Below are 18,889 nucleotides of genomic sequence, written 5' to 3'. Positions count from 1 at the left end.
TAGTATTAGTATAGTTAAGGAAAATTTGTTTTAAACTTTGTACCTAGGTACCGTGGTATTATTTTCAAATCAAACCTTGCGAGCGCAACTCGGCAAACGTTTTCGCGTTATACACGTTCCCGTCCGCGTCTTCGCACTCTTGGTCTTGTTTGCGATCCCATTTCCCGACTTTTTTCTCTTCTAACGACCGGTGCAACCTTCTCGCCTCTTCAATCGTGGTGACTTCGTTGAACGCTTTGCTAAAAGGAATGTTCAAACATCGCATGCCGTGTTGATGGCGCCACTGCGTGAAGTGTTGTTCGTAGGCGCGTCTACCCCAGTACGAATAGTTGCCGCAGATTTCGCATTTAAACTCTACGTTCAATCCGTGCAGTTTATATAGCCAATACGGGATTGGTTTCCCGTCCCATCCCATCGGAAGTTTCAACGGGTTATAAATCTCTTTGTTCATCTCGTCTTCGTCCTCGTCTCCTTCGGAAAAAGCGAAATCGTCGTCCTCTTCGTGTTCTCGTTCGATTTCTTGGCGGGACATGGTGAGTTTCTTTTCCGCTTGCGATTTCGTGTTGTCTAAGGTTTTACGTAAAGCGCCCGCGAATAAGAGTTTTAATCGATATTCGAGTCTGGCGATGTGTTTGGCCCTTTCTTTTTGCGTTTTGCTTCGATCCTCGGCTTTTTCGTCTTTTTTATCCGCGCCGCCGCCTACGACAACGCCTTTGCGAATGTACTTGGACGGGATGGTCGCGTCGTCGTCTTTTCCTCCTTTCGCCGCCGATACCAATTTTATAACTTGGAACAAACGCTCGCACCGCTCGTCCGGCGTGCCTCCCGTTTTCAAACCGGCTTTGTTTAGCGCGTCTTTAATCTCCTCGTCATTCATGGAACTTTTCAACGCTTTCGATGACGACGCGTTTTTACCTTTCGCGATGCCTTTGATCGCGGCCAAATCTAATTTGACGGTACCAGTGGTAGAAGCGACGACGCCTTTATCTTCCCACCCTTTCAAAGCTCCTCGTTCGAACAGCTTTTCAAACTCTCCGTCGATTTCCTCTTTTACGAGCACGTCGCGGGCAAATTGCAAAGGACTCGCGCGTTCTAAAAAATCGACGAGATATTCGCACAACTCTTCGCAGAAAGAGACGTACGCTTTGGAGAATTTCTTCGATCGTTCGAGGTTGGCTGTTTTTTCAGCGTCGAACAAGTTTGGCAGCTCGTGGAGAAACGCGACGTATTCGAGCGGTTTACGTCTCGTCTCTTCGTCTTCGTCGTCGCCTTCCTCCTCCTCCTTCTCTTCGTCTTCTCCATCCGAAGGTTTTTTCCCCGACTTTTGCCGCTGCTCCATCTTTCTCTTCTTGGACGCGTTCTTCTTCACCTCCTCGGTGTAACTCACTCCGAACGTTCTCGCGACGTCCGCGACAAACGCGTGATGAAATCTCACTAAATCCAAATATCTGCCCTGATGTTCCTCTCCCGAAAAATCCACTCCGTCCGGCAACTTCTCCGCGTTCGGATCTAACCTCGCGTCGTCCTCTTCTATCTCTTCTTTCCCGTTACTCTTCGCGGTTAGCTTTTTCCTCAATCGTTCTTTATTCGCGGCGATCCTTTGCTGCTCTTCCAACTGTTCTCTCATCGCATCCGTATCGTCGTTAGCGTTCGTCGTCGTCTGAATCGCCGCCGCGCCGCCGCCGCTCTCATTATTACGACTCTGTAACCTCATCTTCTCTTCTTTCATTGCTCGGTAAAACGTTTCGAACGGTTTCTCCCCAGTGCCGCCAGAGCGTTCGATTTCCTCTTTTCGGCTTCCGTCGAGGTCTTCATAGTACGCTTTCTGTTGTTTTTAGTACATGTTTTAATAAGAGAAAGGGTCAGTCGTTTTCAACGTGAATCTTATGCGCGCGTTGTTCTCTCCTTTATAACACAATAATATCTGACGATGACGACGCGTAAAACAACACAACAACGAGGTTTTGTTGCAAAGAATAGGAAAAAGAAGTACAGTATTACGCGTAAGAGAGAAAAAGAGAGAAAAAGAGGCTTACCAATTTCCGTGCGTTCGTTCGCATTCGATCGAGCATTCCCCGCACTCGGTGCGATTGCGCGAGCCGTTTCTTGTGCGAAAAATCCACCCCTTTTCTGGAAAACTCTCTCGATAAGAGCATCTCGAGAGATTCGTTCTCGAGGTGCATCGAGCGCGCGTTTTCTAAGTGCGCTAAGGACATTATAATGCGTGTTTTTGTGTGTTAAAGTGCGTCTTTAAATGACGAAAATTGGGGAAAGTTTTGCTTCATTTTATTCAGCGCGGAAAGGAAAACATGACGACGAGGACGACGACGAGTTATTCTTCTCTCTCCCTCACGAAGAAGGGCTTTACACGAAAGAGTCCTTCACTTCGTCCGCGTCGTCGTTCGAATAAAAAGCCTCTCGAAGGAGTAAAAGTCTCCCGTAGTTCTTCTCATCATCGTGATGCGCAGACGACGGGGAAAAGCAACACCAACAACCAAAGACGACGAATGCTGTTTTTAGGGATGACGACGGCGACTGTATCACTACTATCTGCAGAAAAAGGGAAAGCGTTTACCGTCGGCGGAGAGAATTTACCATCCGGGTCCATGTTTCCATCCTCAAATGAGAAGTTCTTTAACGATGAAGATGAAGAAGAAGAACGATATACGACAAAAGATTTGGTGTTGGACTTTGTCTCACCAATAGTGGCGTTGCGCGTGGTGAATATCGCGTTCAACGGAGGAATGGGAGGGAGCCCGAAATGGCTGGATTATTTGTGCGTAGCAAGTGTTGGTGTCGTGTTGTGGGTGTTTGCGACGGATTATAGCGGGTTAGATGCCGCGCTGCATTGATGTGATTATTATTAGTAGTACTCTTTAACGCGAACGCGGTGTCTCGTCCGTATTCGATTCGTCTCTCTCTCGATTGGAAGAAGGGTTTATTATTATAGTAAACTCTTTTCGATCATCGATGCTTCTTCCTCCTCTTCTTCTTTTTCTTTCGCGCGGATTTTTCTCATCTCGTCGTAACTTTCGTATTGTTTCACGATGTTCAAATACTCCTCGCGAGTCGGCTCGACGTTTCGCACGTTTTCGATGAAGAAGTCCCAGTCTTGATTGCTGAAGGATTCCGCGAGTTTCGGGTACAGATGTTCGCGACGGAATCGGTCGATGTCGTTTTTCGTCTCCTCGCTAATAGTCAACGAACGAAGTTTTCCTTTTTCCGTCTCTTTGTCATCTTCCTCTTCGCTCTCCTCCTCCTCCTCCGCTTTTGCCGCTCGAGTTTTTTCTTCGTGATTCGTTTTGCGGAAACTCATAAACTCAGCGCCGGTTAGAAATAAAGTCAACGGTGGTGCCATCGGGGTAACCACTCGACACGGGCGACACAGACTCGCTTTGATAAAACTCAGCGGCATCGTCGGCGTTTCTTCGCTATCCAACGCGACCAACACCGCGGTGGCAATCATCTTGCGGATTTGGTGCAACATGAAACTTTCGCCGTAGACTTTAACCCGAACGAACGGGTACGACTCGAATCCTTCTATGATTTCCGGTTCTTTCGAACACGTAAATTCGTGTATTCGTCGATAGTGCATGACGTGCACGAGATCGTCGACGTCTTTTTCCAACAGCCAATACGTGTGTTTGCCGCTCGTCTCGATGCGCTTAGGTAATTCTTTTTCTTCTTCTTCTTCTAATTCTTGTTCTTCAGACGACGACGTCTCTCCTAACCCGTCGTCGTCCTCGGTCAACGCGTTCTTTTTGTTTCGATTACCTCTGCCGCCTTTTCGATTTTTATCGTTCCCTTTTCCGGCGCCGTACAACCCTCTCTTGGTGTAGTTATGAAACGGATGCGAGCCTTCGAAGGTCTTCAACGCCTCTCGAAACATCTCGAGTTCGCCGTTTTTATCATCTCGCAAACACTTCAGAGGGAGTAAATACTCGTACGTTCTCGAAATCGCCGCGCGTCTGGCATCGAACGATTTCGTCGCCTTGAAGCACGCGAACGCTTTCACCGTATCCGTCGGTAAGTGTCGGTTGATTTTCTCCACTATCAACGCTTTCGCCTCCGCGTCGTCTTCTTCTTCTTCTTCTTCACTCCTTTTACTACTTCTATTACGACTACTACTCTTTCTCTCGTCCTCCTCATCATTTGTCTCCTCTTCACCAACAACTTCTTTTCCTCCTCCGTACGCTCTCACCGGCGCTTCCATCCTCAGCCCGACCACGGTAAACAAACTCGACACGCCTTTATCCGTCCTCGAACTCCTGGACCATTTCAAGCGAGATAACCCTTTCGATCGATAATTCGAGAATAAAATCCCTCCGGCTTTATATATCGCGTCTTCGATGACGTCATCTACCGTGCTTCCTCTCGGGAGCATCACGTTCTGCGTGTTCCCTTTAAACGTATCGCCCACGTACGCCAAGACTAAAGCTATTGGGATTTTTTTCCTCGGGAGTTCAAATTTTGTTGCATCTTCGTCATCCGTTGGTGATGGCATAAAATCATCCGGACAGAGCACGTGCGACGGGTGCACGTTTTTGTTGTCTGTCTCGTTCAACAGAGAGATGCCTCTGATCGTTCTCTGTTGCTCGCGCTGAAAAGATGACGATGAGTTTGCGACGATGCAATTCCGCCGCCTTATCTGTTTTTGCGGGGAAAAGAAACGAGTGAAAGTATTCCTATTCCTGCTCGTGCTGCTCCCGCAAAACACCTGAACCATGGCTCTTTTGAGTATCCTTTGCGTCGTCGTTTCTTTATGAGTAGTGATGAGAGTACTGATGCCTTTTCCGCTGGTAAAACTGATGTTGCGCATGTGTTAATGTGTTACTTTTTTATGCTGTTGTTACAGTTGGTAGAACAAAAATTATTAAAAAGCGGTTTCATCGTCGTCCAACATTTTCATCGAGTTGGTGGTGGTGTTGTTGTCGTCATTATTCGGTCTTGCGACGATTTCGACATTCTCCGGATGATGATGATGTTGTTCTTCTTTTTCTTCTTGGTCTTCATTTTTTGTTGGTTTCGTGCGTTGCGACGCCAAGACCATCCAGACGGCGTCTCCGGCGATGATCCCGTTTTCGTCAATCGGGCACACCAAATGTTCGCCCGATTGGACGTTGTAATCGGTGATTTTACAAAGCAGCCAATCCGTCGATTTTGTTGCTTCTTTTAAAGCTCCTTCTTCTTCTTCTTCTTCTTCTTCTGCTTCTTCTTCTTCAAAGACCGCGTATCCGTTTTTGAACACAAACTGACTTCCTCGATGGCAATTCAAATCCAACTCTAAAGTTTTACCGATAACGACGCCGCCCCACTGGTCTCCTTGAGTAATCAACCATTTCAACAGCGGCATCTTCTCGTTTCCGTATTTGCGTTTGAGTTTTGTAGAGGAAAGATTCGATTCTTTGCAGTCTTGCCATCCTCGAGGATTGTACGCGACGTTTTTACGCCATCGACGCTGCGCGTTGGCCGATAAAAGCTTGTTGAATTTTCTTTCAAAATCCGAGCCTTTCATCGCGTGCCATTTCGTTTTCTTGGTATCAGTATCTAATCTCTTCCGTTTCTTACCTGACGTCGTCGGTGGTTTGAAGACGATGTACTCTTCGTGCCTTCTCGCGCCGATTTCCAAATACCCTTCGACGCCGCCAACCTCCACCGGCACGCGCAACGGCGTGATGCCGTGTAAATCCTTGTGGGACATATCCGTCGGCGGCACGTACTGTTGACTCCGTTCCGTCCATAACTCGACTTCTTCTTCAAGTTGATCTTCCACGTATAAAACTTTCACTTTCTTCGTTTCCTCGTCAAAGCTTAAAACGTCCGCGACGTACCAGACTTTATCCAAAGGCCAGTAGATTTTAATCTTTTGATTGACTAACCCGCGGAGGAGTTTGATATCGGCGTCATTCAAGGTTACTCTCTTCTCTTCTTCAACAGAAGCTTCAGGGTGCTCTGTACATTTTTCAGCGTCCGCTTCTCCATCCGCGGTATCGGTCGCGACTACTTCTTCCTTCTTTGAATCGGCGCCGCCGCTAAACGCGATTGTTTTCCAAAAGCCATTCCTCGATCCTCCCGTCGTCTGAATCGTCGTCGTCGTTTTCCGGGCTTCGTTATCAAGCTTCTTTGTTTCCACGTTACGCAAAGCCTCCAACTTCTGCATCTCTTCTTTCTCCTTCTCTTTCTCCTTCTCTTTCTCCTTCTTCTCCATCTCCCTTTGCTCTCGTCGAATCTCCATCTCCGCCAACCTCTCCGCCTCTCTCAAAGCTTTTTGCATCGCAAACTGTTTCCTCCTCTCCTCTTTAATTCTCTCTGATTCTTGATTCCCGCACGGCACCCACTGCGTTCTGCACCCTTTCTTGTGCGGTTTATATCTCAACTCGACTCTTTCGTTCCGAATGTCAATCTCTTCCTCGACGCCGTCTTCGGAGTAACAAATTTTCGTTGTTTTTTTACCGCTCTTCTTATAATCTTCGGCTTGAACGACCTTAGCTTCGTACCACTCCTTATCGTCTGGCCAAAACACTCGAATGGTGTCGCCTTCTTTTACCTTGATGTTTTTCATCTTTTCAAGTTTGATGATTTGCGATTTGTCGGTGAGAATTTTAGCGGATGCGTTTACGCCGGTTGCCGCGTTGGTCAGTTTCTTGAACGCGCCGTTCGCGGTCGTGTCGTCGTCGTTCGCTCCTCCGCCGCCACCACCGCCACCGCCGCCACCACTTACTATCGCTACGTGTCCAACGATGCCTCCCATCTCTTGAATAATCGTCGCCTGTTCCGCGGCGATGAGTTGTAAAAACAACCGCTTATTCGAGAGAAACTTCGTCGTTCGATAATTACCGTCTGCGGAGATCTCCCCGGTATTCACGTTCAGAAATCCTAACCGTGCCAAGGAATCCGCCGCCATTTCGCGAACGGTTTCGTCTGAATCGCCGTGTAACATCCTCGCCATCTCGGTTCTTCGCGTATTCGCGGCACCTCTCACGTACCCTAAACACTCGATCGCTTTCGCCCTCACGCCGGCGTCCGGATCGCGCATCAACTCGCCCACGCACTCGGCGGTTTGAAACAACTTCAAATCGTCCGACCCGTCTGTTTTCGGCTCGCACTGCTTCCCTTGCCACGATTTCTTCAACGTTTCGCAGAGCTGCTCGCGTATTTCGCAAATTTCGTCGTGCGCGTTGAACAAAATCAACTGCGTGTAATACGGCCTCGAATGAAACCCGAGTTTCGCGAACGCTTTCAGAGCGGCTAAGCGTACCGACCAGTGGCGTTTGTCTGTGCACGCTTTCGCTAATAAGACGAAGTCTTCCTTTTTCCGCGCGCAGTGTGCTAAGTATTCACACCCGGCGGATTTAATCCACGCCGGAACGTGATGGCCGCTTTGTAACGTTTTCTTGCCCACCAAGGCGGTCACGGCGTTGAAATCCACGCGATCAAAGACGTCTACTTTTTTGCTACTATAAATGCTATTATCATTATTACCTTCCTCTCCGATGATCGTTTTCGAGTACATCTTCAGTTCCATCTCTTCGACTCCAGTTCGTCGTCCTTGGCCTAAGAAATTCGCGACGACGATATCGTTGTTGTCCCCCCCTGCGTTACCGTCCGCCTTTTCAGCGCCAACCCCTACGCCGCCTCCACTACCACCACCCACTAATAATCCATACTTCCGTCTCTTTTGCTCCAACAACTTCGGCATTAAAAACGTCAACACTCTCAAACTCCCGCCGCACGCCAACGTCCCTTGACTGTCCCCAACCGACGTCCCTTTTTCCACGTACCTCAACAAACTCTGAATATCTTCAATCGTAAAAAAGGAAGTCCCGTCGTCTAAATCGTCTAATACATCGTCGCCGTTTTCTACACCGTTCTTCTTCTTCGCCTCATTCTTGGTAATATTATTAGTAGTAGTAGTATTGTTTTTCTTCTTTTTCTGTTTCTTCTTCTTCGCCAGCGAGGAGAGACAGGCGACCGAAGCGGTGTACAACTCTCTGTTCATATCTTTCGTCGTCTTCGCGTCGTTCGTCGCGCCGGGGCCTCCTGAATCTTCGACGATGTATAACTTCCCGATGCAAAACTTAACCACTTCATTGGTCAATTTTCCAAACAACACTCCTTCTTCCTCTTCCTTTTCCTCCTCTAAATCCTCTTCTTCTTCTTCAAAGAAGACGTTGATTTTCCCGCACGCGTCGAGCGCGAAAAGGACTCGTTTTAACAGTTGTTCTTTACTGAAATTACTCGTAGTACTCTCGTCGTCAAGAAGAATCCTCATCCACTCTCGTATTGGGTGCACGCACATTTGCTCGTAGATGATGATGATGCTGTTCTTCTTCTTCTCGTTATTCTCGCTTTTATTCGTATCACTTCTCTCGTTCATCCTTTGCAAAAGTGCGAAACACTTCGCGCGAATCAACGTTGAATTCGACGCATCCAACACCTCCGATGTCAACGCCTCTGACATCATCATCTCTTCTTCTTTGTTTTCTTCCTCAAACAGCAGCGTTAACTCGTCCAACGCTTCCACGCGTGAATCGTCGTCCACGCGAGGTTTCGAGAACGCGATGTGTTTCATTTGAGAAGAATAAGAGTTTATGTTGGTCGTCATCTGCGCAGACAAAAGTGATGGATTTTAATTGAGAGATTTCGTCTCTCTCTTGTGTGTTTTGAGAAAAAAGTCAAAATTTTAGTCAATCAGGCGCAAGTCTTTTCTTCAAAAACGTCTCAATTTTTTTTTTTCCATAATGACGCGCTCGTGAATACTAAATACTTTGCGAGAGAAAGAACCTCTCTTCTTCTTCTCCGCGAGAGACGCAAAGAACGACTTTGAATGCATGAGTCGAAGAAGAAAGAATCCACATCCGAAAAGAGCGGTGAACGCGAGGACGGTTTTGAAAGTACGCGAGAAAGATGAACCAAATTTGGTGTTGTGTTTGAAGATTCCTGACGAGGAGGAGGATGATCTCGAGGCGAATCATCATCAGATACAAAAAGAAGAAACGACTTTTAATAAGAAAGGAGCGAAGAGGAAGAGAACGCAACACGAGTGCGATGTTTGCGGGAAGGTGTTTGATAGACGATCACTTTTGGATCGACACATGCGTACGCACACGAACGAGAGACCGTATGAATGTGATGTGTGCGAGAAACGTTTTACTCAATCTAGTAGTTTGAAAACGCACATGCGTATTCACACGAAGGAGAAGCCGTATGAATGCGATGTTTGTGATGAAGCTTTTCGTCAACTTGGTCATTTGCAAAGCCACATGCGTATTCACACGAAGGAGAAACCGTACGAGTGCGATGTGTGCGAGATGAAGTTTCGTCAATCTGGTACTTTGAAAAAGCACATGCGTTGCTGCCACTAGCTCTTGTTAATATACTCCCTCATATAGCGCACATACACACGCAAACACAAACACACACACAAACACATATCATCCCAGCGAAAAAGAAGTGCCCACACGACGCCATAATCATCGCGCGTTCCAACAACACGGAGAGTATGGAGAGAATACGATGGATTGAGCGAAGGCGAAAGAATACTCTATTCAATATCTTTACTGCTCGGAAACTTCTTTTTACTTCGTAAATTAGGGTTTAGGTGTTCTTATGGAAAAGGGATGAGAGATTTTTCCTATTACTCCGCTCTGAAGGTGTTGACACGCACTGCTTTTCTTCGAATAAGAGAGAGAAGTAGTGTTGCGATTAACAGCGTTTACTGAGAACACGACAGCGCGCGAGTAAACGCGCTTAAAAATGAGCAGCAATACTAATAATTTCATCACGCGTTTCATCCATTCTCTGATGGAAAACGGAAACGACCGAAGAGATCAAGCGGAAAAACATTTAAAAGACACGTTAGAAAAATCGAAAGAAATGATCGAAAACTGGCATCAACCGACGAAAACGAGAGGGTTTTGGAGACGAGATCTGAATCAAGGGACGTACGTGACGAGTCAAGAGCCGCAGTTACGAGGGGGGGTCGGGAGGAGAACCAATTGGGGATGAGTTTTATGCTACTTGGTTTATGACTAAGAACAGGCCTTTTGGGAGGACTTTGGCGTACGACTTTGACCATTACGTTGTGTATATTTAGAATAGAGCACTATTAAAACCTTATTACTACCGTGCGTACTACTACCACTTTTAGTCTACTAAAAGCTCTCTTCAAAGTGGTGGTGGTTTTCTTGCGCGTAAAGAGAGACGCATCCCGGACGTTTCCGCGCGACGGCGAAGAGGTTGCCGTGCGAAGCGCAGAGGAAGTTTCCTTGGAAAGCCTTCTTTTTATGACTTTTATTCGTTTTACCGTCGTCGTTTACGTCTTCCTCGTCGAACGCGTGTCGCTTCGTAAACGTCAAGCCTTCGTACGCGTGTGTCGCTTCGTTCGCGTGGCCGAAAGCTTCAAAGACGCCTAAGCGGCCGGCGTTGGTGACGACGACGTTGACCGTGGTGTTTCTTTTCGAAGCCGCCTTTATCATCTTTACGTCGTATTCGTCGTCCTCCTCTTCATCGTCCTCCTCTTCTTCGTCTTCTTCGTCGTCTTCCTCGACGAAGACGTCTGGGCACACCGCGACGGCCGAGACGATGTCACTTCCGTTATTCGCCTTATTAAGACTTTCCCACGACGCGTTTGGACCGACGACGAGTTCTTTGTTGTACGCGCACGCGAACGTGGCTACGGAAGATGGAGACGACGAGTCGGAGGACGAACTAATCTTTCGAAAGTTGCCAAAGAAGAAAATCGGACCACCACCACCCGTCGACGTCGCGTCCGCGCTCGTCGTAAAAGTGCTCTTCTTCTTCTTCATTTTCGAGTTCGAAGCGTTCGGGCGGCTCGGCGTGGACTTTTGTCCTCTTTGTTTCATCATCTTCTTGTTGTTGTCCAAAACGCGCAATCCATCTCTTTCAATCTCGTACTCCGTGCAATAATAGCTGAAAACAACGCGCGTCGTCGAAGCGTCCCAAACGACGACGTGTTTCTTATCGAACACGCACGCTAAGACGTTGCCGTCCTTGGAAAATGACAACGAGGTAATCTCGCACTCTCGAGAGACGCAGTGCGACTTGTACGTCGGGATCTCGAAGTCTTTACAATGCGTGACCGATTTGGCGCATATTTTCGCCGTCGAAAACTTCGTTTTGTTTTTGCTCTTTGATTTCTTCTTTGAGGAGGAGGAGGACATTTTCTTCTCGTCGTCGCCGTTTACGTCGTCATCAAAGTCCTCATTATTCTCGCACGACCACGTCCACAGTCGGCACTTCCCTTCCGCGCCGACTCCGGCTAATCGAAACACGGTTTCGTCGTATTCCTCGCTAAACGCCGACGCGAACTTTCGCGGACGAACTTTCCCAGCCATCCCGGGCGATTGAAGCTCGAAATACGTCTGTTTCTTCGTCGTCTTTTGATTCTTCTTGGTATCCGCCATGGAGTTACCGAAACTATCCCTCGGCGTCTTACTTCGTCGTCGACCGCTCGAGCGTCGTTTTTGGCTTTGATTACTTTTCTTTTCTGACCCGAGAGAGGGATCCTTCTTGTGAACACTTTCCTCCTCGTTCACGTCCACCGGGTCGTGCACGTATACTCCCGATTTCCTGGGAAACCGCCTTCGGCGTTCCGCGGAGTTCATCCCATACAAATAAGTATCTTCGTCGTCTGAATCGTCTGAATAATCGTCTGAATCGCTGCTGTTGTTGCTCCCGTGCGTGCGTTCCGTCTCGTCCATCATCGAAAGCAGAGAGGATTTCTTGTACGAGGACGTGAACACGAGCCCGTTCGGCGCGATGGAAAACGCCCACCGTTTCATCGTCTTACCGCCACCATTTCCACCACCGCCCTTGGACGACGACGACGTTCTTCCGTCCCGCGCGCTCGGTTTACCGATCAAAACCGTCCCTTTAAACGAAAAACGTGACATAGTCTTGCTATCGTCACTACCGCTACGCTCGCGTCTACTACTACTACTACTACTACAGTTGTCTGTTTCAATCTTCCACACCGAAATTTCCGTCGCGTCTCGAATCTCGTGGTCAATCTCATACGCCAAATAATGGTCGTGGTTCTTCACCGCCGTCTTTGGCGTCGTCGTCTGAATCGTTTGAATCGTCGTCCTCGCCGCGACGTGTCGATAAGAAAAACTTTCGTCTCGCAATACTTGCACCTCCAGTACGGGCGCCGTCCGCGAGGCGTCTCGCGGGTCGATTAAGTGTTTCGCGCGGAATATTTCTCTCAGCGGGAGTACGCCATCCTTTTCATCTGCTTCCTTTTCATCTTTGTCTTCTTTTTCTTCATCATCGTCGTCGCAAACGTGCATGCCAGACGGCGCGGGGACGGTCTCTCGAATCGGCGTAAAAGTCTCCGCGACGGCGACGACTCCATTTTTACCGTCTTCAAAATCTTGTTCTTCCGTGTGTCGATCGCCAAACTGGAAATCGACTTTTCCGCGTCCTCGTTTCTTCGTCGATGTCTTATTGTTCTCATCATCATCATCGCGCTCCTCGGTGATGTTGTTGTCGTTGTTGTTTACATTGTCTATCGCCAAAGTATCCGCGACTCGAATGGTTTCTCCGTACGCGTTCACGTTGACCAAATTTTCCTCCTTCTTCTTCAGAATATCGAATGTTTCCTCCTCCTCGTCGTCGTCGTCGTACTCCGTAAACTCCTTTGTCTTCTTCTTTTCGTTCGTCGAGTTAAACGCAATCTTCTGCGCCTCTCGAAACTCCGCCGTCGGCGATAACGAGCGGCCTTTAAACTCCTCCGAGTCTTCCTCTTCGTCTTCCTCCGTCGCGTTTTTCTGCGTTTCCATCAACGGCGACCTCATTCTTTGACGATGCTGATGATGACGATGAGAGGACGAATACGACTTCTTCGTCGCATCCAGACTCCTCGTTGTTTTTTGAGCTTTCGCGGGCGTCGTCACCTGCGTGTTCGTCACCACCATCGTCTCTTCTTCTTCTTCTTCTTCTCGTTCAGTATCATCATTTTCATCATCCTTCGTCATCTCGCGCGTTCTCTTCTTCGTCTTCCTCTTCGGCGTCGGCGTCCGCCCGACGGGGACGCGCGAGAGATCATTTTCATCATCATCATCATTCGGCATCAAAGAATCTGGAACCATCGTTGTCCTCCTCGCCATCATCTGTTCGGCATCATCGTTTCCTACTTCTTCTTTGTCTTCCTCTTCTTCTCCGGAAGAACAGATGTTCGTCAGAGCGACGTTTTTCCTCTCAGCGAGGAACATTTTTCCTTTAAGGACGGTTTCGAAGAATTGAATCTGTCTGTCACATTTCACCTATTAATCACACATAAGAGAGAGAGAAAAGTGAGCATACGCAAAGTAAAGACGAAAAGTGTTCTCTTTGTTCGTGTTTTCTTATCGTTCGCGCGAAGGAGAGAGACTCAGAGAGACGCGTTAAGTATAAAAGTGGTTGAGAAATTTCAAAATCTCGCCGCGAAATGTCGCACCTCTTCTTCTTCTTCGAGCGACGACGATGCGAACGCTCCGTCGGCTTTTTTACTCGTCACATCGGCGGTGTCCTTTTCCTCCTTTTCCTTTATACGAAACGTAGGTTTTGGTGACACCGAGCGCATCGTTCGCATCGTCAACATCTCTTTAAATTCTGACGCGATTTGCTTCATTTTTCTCCGCTTTCGTCGTACTCTCGCAAACAACTACAACTTTATCATCGGTTTGTGTAGAGAAGACAAACAAAAACGCCTCTTTAAAGCGACGACGAGGATGACGACGACGACGAGGACATCTCCACCCCTTTTGTTAGGCGCTTCTTCGGTGAGGATCGTCGGTCGAGAACAAAAAAGGGAGAGAAGAAGGAAGATTAATCCTTCTCCGCCGGGGGTGAGCGCGTTCTTTAACAACAACGCGGAGAAGAAGAAGAAGAAGAACGATGACGACGAGGACGACGAGAAAAGAAGAGGAAAAGCAAAGAAAACCATAGAGTACGACCAGATACGACCAGGGCAAGGACCGAACGCGCCAAAGTTTCCAGAGATTTGCGAGTATTTGGTGTCGTCGAACTCGAATTCGAGCACAGTTGAAGGCATTTCTCCCTTGGCGTTTCGAGAGAGATATTACGACAACGATGACGAAAAAGGAATGAAAGGGTTATTATGGAATAAAACGAGTAGTGATAGCAAAAAGAATACGTATTATCTCGATCTGCGGCAACCGTTAGAACACGAGGATTGGCAAGTGCCTCCGTTTCAAGGCGGATGCGCCTACCAGATTCCGTCGAAGAACGCTTTTCGTAGAATATCCGGGTACGCTTTGTCAATCAAAGGAGGTCTGAAAGAACGCGACGAAGAGTTCGTGAAAAAGGTTTATGAGACTTGTAATGAGGATTTATCGGCGACAGTTATCGTGTGCGATTTGAAAGGTGGGTCGATAAAAAAAGCGCAAAGTTCGGAAGCGAGTAACCGAGGCGTGATCGATCGCTCGGATTCGTTCGCCGTGCGAGCGTGTTACGAGCTCGTCCAAGCGGGGTTTTCTGACGTGAAATTCATAGAAGGTGGGTTCCCCGGGTTAATCGATGACGCAGGATTACCGTACACGAGTGAAAAGTTTTCGGATTTATTACGAAATCAATCGGAAGGGAACAGGAAACTCTTAATGTACGCGAAACTCTTACCGGATCCGACGATATTACCCGGCGTTTTGATTCAAGGCGGCGTGTTTCTCATATTCGGGTTGGCGTTTTATAACGTCAACGGTTTTGGGGATTATCTCAGTGAAAACGTCCCGGCTGCGTGTAGCTTCTTGCCTATAAAATCGTGTTTTTAATAGCGACGATGAGATGTCTTCGATGACGCTTCGACGACATCGTACCCTTAAATAGTACTACTGCGCTTTCGTCTAAAATTCGCCATTTCACAACTCCCGCGCGATACATACGCACAAAACTAAGCGAGAAAGAGAGAGAGAAAGTATCAAGAGCTTTATTACACACACACACACGCGCACCTAGAGAGAGAGAGAGAGAGTATCGCCGGCGCTCTCGCTGTGAAAGCATCAGACATGGAAGAAAACGAGCACCTTTTACCGGGCAGCCCGTTTCCCCGTGAAATTTCATCATCAAAGAACAAGAAGAAGAGAGGATCGTCGTGGTTCGTAAAAGTCCTCCTCGTCTCGCTCATCATCTTGCTCTCCGTCCTGGGAACGGTTGGTTTCCTCTCAAACGCAGTCGTTACGCGAGAGGACGAACACCAGACGAGAACAAAGATGATTCTCATGAAATTCCTCTCCCTCGGGGACGCGGGAGGAGCGCAAAAAGCAAAGGAGGAGAAAAAAGCAAAAAATGGCTTCAAAATACGCGTTCCATTCCTCCGGCATCACGGTTCGGAAAAACCACGCGAAACATCCGAAAAGAATGTAGGACCAATCGAAATGGCCAAAAGAAGTCTCTCGAAAGAACACGGGAACAACGAAGACTTGGTGAAAGTGATGGAGGAGAACGCGAAGAAGAGGCTGTTGTTTAAGGCGGCGGCGGAGGCGAGGGAGGGACCCGCGAGGGGTCTGGACGAGGACGAGAACATCGCGGGCGACGGTGAGTCCGTTGGGGGTGACGAACAACGTCGCGTGAGTAGTCCTCGCGCTGTATCGGTTTCTTCGTCGGCGGAGGATGACGATGATGATGATTCGAATAAGAGGTCCCCGAGAGAGCAACAACAACGACAACGACAACAACAACAAACGAATGCGAATACGAATACGAAGAAGAATGTACCAAAAGCGAAAAACACGAACAAGGAAGTGCCGAATTATAAATCTCAAGCCGAAGCGAATTTACGAATGATACCGACGAGTTTGTTCGATTTGTTCAAAAGTAAAGAGTACGAGGAAGAGGAGAAAGAAGAGAAGAGTTACTTTGAGAACAACGCCAAGTGCGAGAACGTGTTTACGTTGGGATTGGAAGGCGTCGGGCACCACGCGTTTCAGATGGGGAAAGACGCGTTCGTGAAGACACTTTTGAGAGAACATTTGGGGAACGTTGAAGAGAAGAAAAAGAGTGGTAATACGAATAATAACAAAGACATAGTCGAAATGCACGCGCGAGAGGAGGACCGGATGTTTATCGATAACGACGACCATTTTTGGAACTTGATTCTCGAGAACAAATACGACGAGATTTTCAAGACGTTTCGAAAAGGATGCGAAGAAGTGGCGAAAAAGAACGGGAACGAAAAAACGGCGTGTTATAGCACTCGGTCGTTTTCGTTCCCGCATAAGTTAGGTCCGTTTGCGACTGGATCGGGTTTAGACGTGAACCACGCGCAGCGATGGGACCCGAGAAACCCAGAGCATCGAAAATATCTCTTCGATCACGGCCATCCGATTAACATTTTGAAATACTTCGAGGCGGCGGAACGGAACGGATGTCAAGTGAAATTCATCTTGTTGCATAGAAATATCGTAGAAACCGCGCGTTCGCACAAAACCTGGGATCAAGGATTAGAGAAACATTTGAACGTTCTGAAAATGTTCGCGGAATACATCGACGTCTCGTTGGCAAACTTACCGAGCAACTCGTGGCGACGAGTCAACTACGAAGATTTTTGGCGACCTCACGAAGAACGCGACAGAATCTTCCAAACCTTAGCGACGGACTTTTTGCACTGGTCCTCCGACGCGCACGAATCGTTCATGAACAGTCAGTTCGATTTGAACGTCCACCCGAGAAAGTACAAAACGAACGATAAACCGCCGTGCGACGAAGTTCGAGAGTTGGATCGAGTGCAGCGGAATTTCTTCGATAGGAAGTTGACGTCGTACTCGAAGCGAGAGAAACACGTGACGAACTTACCGTTGTCGCATTTCTTCACCGAGTCGCCGAACAAGGCTTTGTACGAGCAGTGCTGGGAAGCGTCCAAGGCGAGTTTACTCGGTAAACAATAAAGAAAATGTAGAATAAAATTGTAACGAAATTAAACGCCCAACCACCGGTGCGATAGAGTAAACAACGCGAAAAATGAAACGCTCGTATACATACGAGAATCTATCATGATAAAAGTATTTCACAATAATAACAAAGCTGCTTTTTCTACGCGCGTGTACTTCCACTCTCTCTTTCTCTCTCTAACATATTAATATTAATTGATAAACTTGAAGCACGAGTTATCGGTGTCGCACGTCTTCTTCAAATGTTTCTCCCACGCGTGCATTTTCCCTCCAACACCGACGTCTTTGTCCGTCAAAGAATTCGTTCCTAAGTGTGCTTCGTCGATGTCGTCTCTTTTAAACGCCCCGAACCCTTCTTGGCCATCAATTTTCAAATCCTGGCCGAAAATTTTCGTTTGTCGTTCGCACAGTTTCGGTTCCTTGCCCGCTTTCCTTCTCTTGCCGCTCTCGCCGTTTTGCAACAACGCGCACAAGGCGTTCTTACTGTCCTCGGTTTGCTGTCTGATGGCTTTTTGGAACAGTTTCGGCCACGCGTTCGGATTTTCGTATCTCCACTTGTGCATTTTCTCCCACTCCTCGTCGCTTTCGGCGATTTCTCTCAATCTTTTAGCTAACTGTTGCGGCGTCGCGTAGTTTCTCAAATCGATCCAACTGTCTCGTCCCGGTAATAACTCGTTCACGCCTTCCCACCCGATGTAAATCGGGATCGATCCTCGACTCAACGCGTAATATATTTTCTCCGTCACGTATTCTGGACACGACACCCCTACGTTTTCTACTGCAAAATAAAACATAAAGTTACTCAAAGGCTCTTGGAAACTCGTCTCGCGATTTCTCGGCGCTTCCATCACGCTTTCTGGAAACGAGTTTGCATTCACGTTATTCGCGCAATTTCCAACCGAAAAAACCGGGTACGCGTCGCTAATCTTCCTCAGCGTTTCCGCTCGATTGCTTAAACAATCTCTCGCCAACCAGGCGACGCCCGGGATCCTCTCTTTCCTCGGAATCGTAAACAACGGGAAATCTTCCTTCATCTCAAACACTGGAACCGCGAACGGGAACCACAACCCGCTCGTTTTCTCGTAATCCGCGACGTAATCGAACGAGTTTCGAAACTTCTCGTCTTTCATCTCCGGCGAGTACATGGACGGACTTTCGTGCGTGAAAAAAATATCCACCTGTTTCGGGTTCGTCTTCGGCCTCACCTCCGGCACGTGTTGATTCCGAAACATCCTCACGTCGCACGACGGATCGTCCACGTTCGCGTTCAGTTTCACGTTTTTCACGCACATCCCTGGTTTCTTCAACCCCGTGTTTATAAAGTTATACGCCCCGAAAAAGTTAAACTTCTCCCCCTCTTTAAAACACACGGTAAACTTCTCTCCTCCGTTTGCCGGAGCGTGTTTCCACCGCGCCATGTTTCGCACCCGCTCGTCGTAATCCCAATTGTTGTTCTCAAACCCTTCTCTCCAGTTAAACGATTGCAAAGGATCGCTCTTCCCGTGCGTGTCCTTTAAATCTCTCTTCTTATAACTCTTATTATCGCTAAAACTACCGCTACCGTCGACGCGTTTCTTCGCGCTCGAGAAAACTAAATCTGCCGCCCATTTCGGTAAAGGCAAGGCTAATTCATCTTGCTTTTCCGTGTCGTATCCCGCTTTGAACGAGAGTACTACGAGCGCAAAAACGGACAGGAACAATAAAACGAGCAGCTTTTTTGAGTGCGCGTTGTTGAACGATTTCTTATTCTTACGAGTCGTGTTCCTCTCGTCGTCATCATCATCGTTTTTAGGAGTCTCTAAAAGGCGTTCTCCCGCGTCGTCTCCAACGTCCATCATCAACGCGCCAAATCCTCCTCTTTCAATGGTGTTCTTGCTCGATGATGGATTTGATCGGAGCAGCCTTTGAGACGAAGATGAAGATGACGTGTTGATCGTCAAAGTCTCTCTCATGTTCTCCTTCGTGTGGAAGAGAATGAATGG

The 18,889-nt window shown here is 47.9% G+C and overlaps 10 protein-coding genes across 10 annotated transcripts; 4 read left to right on the top strand and 6 right to left on the bottom strand.

Moving 5' to 3' along the window:
* Positions 1 to 64: 64 nt before the first annotated feature.
* Positions 65 to 2,216, bottom strand: Bathy16g02120 (predicted protein; the record flags this gene model as incomplete). Its single annotated transcript, XM_007508427.1, has 2 exons — positions 65 to 1,825; positions 2,037 to 2,216. 2 exons carry the CDS (start codon positions 2,214 to 2,216, stop codon positions 65 to 67), a joined length of 1,941 nt encoding a protein of 646 aa, XP_007508489.1.
* Positions 2,217 to 2,522: 306 nt separating this feature from the next.
* Positions 2,523 to 2,852, top strand: Bathy16g02110 (unknown protein; the record flags this gene model as incomplete). Its single annotated transcript, XM_007508669.1, has 1 exon — positions 2,523 to 2,852. One exon carries the CDS (start codon positions 2,523 to 2,525, stop codon positions 2,850 to 2,852), a length of 330 nt encoding a protein of 109 aa, XP_007508731.1.
* A 92-nt stretch (positions 2,853 to 2,944) lies between these two features.
* On the bottom strand, positions 2,945 to 4,726 carry Bathy16g02100 (predicted protein; the record flags this gene model as incomplete). The annotated part of the gene is made up of 1 exon (XM_007508641.1): positions 2,945 to 4,726. One exon carries the CDS (start codon positions 4,724 to 4,726, stop codon positions 2,945 to 2,947), a length of 1,782 nt encoding a protein of 593 aa, XP_007508703.1.
* Positions 4,727 to 4,873: 147 nt separating this feature from the next.
* Bathy16g02090 (predicted protein) lies at positions 4,874 to 8,605 on the bottom strand (the record flags this gene model as incomplete). Its single annotated transcript, XM_007508620.1, has 1 exon — positions 4,874 to 8,605. One exon carries the CDS (start codon positions 8,603 to 8,605, stop codon positions 4,874 to 4,876), a length of 3,732 nt encoding a protein of 1,243 aa, XP_007508682.1.
* A 226-nt stretch (positions 8,606 to 8,831) lies between these two features.
* On the top strand, positions 8,832 to 9,365 carry Bathy16g02080 (the record flags this gene model as incomplete). The annotated part of the gene is made up of 1 exon (XM_007508643.1): positions 8,832 to 9,365. The coding sequence occupies one exon, from the start codon at positions 8,832 to 8,834 to the stop codon at positions 9,363 to 9,365; it is 534 nt and encodes a 177-aa protein (XP_007508705.1).
* A 391-nt stretch (positions 9,366 to 9,756) lies between these two features.
* Positions 9,757 to 10,008, top strand: Bathy16g02070 (predicted protein; the record flags this gene model as incomplete). The annotated part of the gene is made up of 1 exon (XM_007508617.1): positions 9,757 to 10,008. One exon carries the CDS (start codon positions 9,757 to 9,759, stop codon positions 10,006 to 10,008), a length of 252 nt encoding a protein of 83 aa, XP_007508679.1.
* Positions 10,009 to 10,154: 146 nt separating this feature from the next.
* Positions 10,155 to 13,235, bottom strand: Bathy16g02060 (unknown protein; the record flags this gene model as incomplete). The annotated part of the gene is made up of 1 exon (XM_007508504.1): positions 10,155 to 13,235. The coding sequence occupies one exon, from the start codon at positions 13,233 to 13,235 to the stop codon at positions 10,155 to 10,157; it is 3,081 nt and encodes a 1,026-aa protein (XP_007508566.1).
* Positions 13,236 to 13,432: 197 nt separating this feature from the next.
* Bathy16g02050 (unknown protein) lies at positions 13,433 to 13,633 on the bottom strand (the record flags this gene model as incomplete). The annotated part of the gene is made up of 1 exon (XM_007508605.1): positions 13,433 to 13,633. The coding sequence occupies one exon, from the start codon at positions 13,631 to 13,633 to the stop codon at positions 13,433 to 13,435; it is 201 nt and encodes a 66-aa protein (XP_007508667.1).
* A 100-nt stretch (positions 13,634 to 13,733) lies between these two features.
* On the top strand, positions 13,734 to 16,904 carry Bathy16g02040 (predicted protein; the record flags this gene model as incomplete). Its single annotated transcript, XM_007508498.1, has 2 exons — positions 13,734 to 14,782; positions 14,927 to 16,904. 2 exons carry the CDS (start codon positions 13,734 to 13,736, stop codon positions 16,902 to 16,904), a joined length of 3,027 nt encoding a protein of 1,008 aa, XP_007508560.1.
* Positions 16,905 to 17,098: 194 nt separating this feature from the next.
* On the bottom strand, positions 17,099 to 18,859 carry Bathy16g02030 (predicted protein; the record flags this gene model as incomplete). The annotated part of the gene is made up of 1 exon (XM_007508458.1): positions 17,099 to 18,859. One exon carries the CDS (start codon positions 18,857 to 18,859, stop codon positions 17,099 to 17,101), a length of 1,761 nt encoding a protein of 586 aa, XP_007508520.1.
* Between the last annotated feature and the right edge of the window lie 30 nt (positions 18,860 to 18,889).

Source organism: Bathycoccus prasinos (genome assembly GCF_002220235.1).
Source record: "Bathycoccus prasinos genomic : Chromosome_16".
In the NCBI taxonomy this organism is placed as follows: Eukaryota; Viridiplantae; Chlorophyta; class Mamiellophyceae; order Mamiellales; family Bathycoccaceae; genus Bathycoccus; species Bathycoccus prasinos.
The sequence above is the reverse complement of the archived record's forward strand: the minus strand, read 5'-3'. Positions and strand labels throughout refer to the sequence as shown.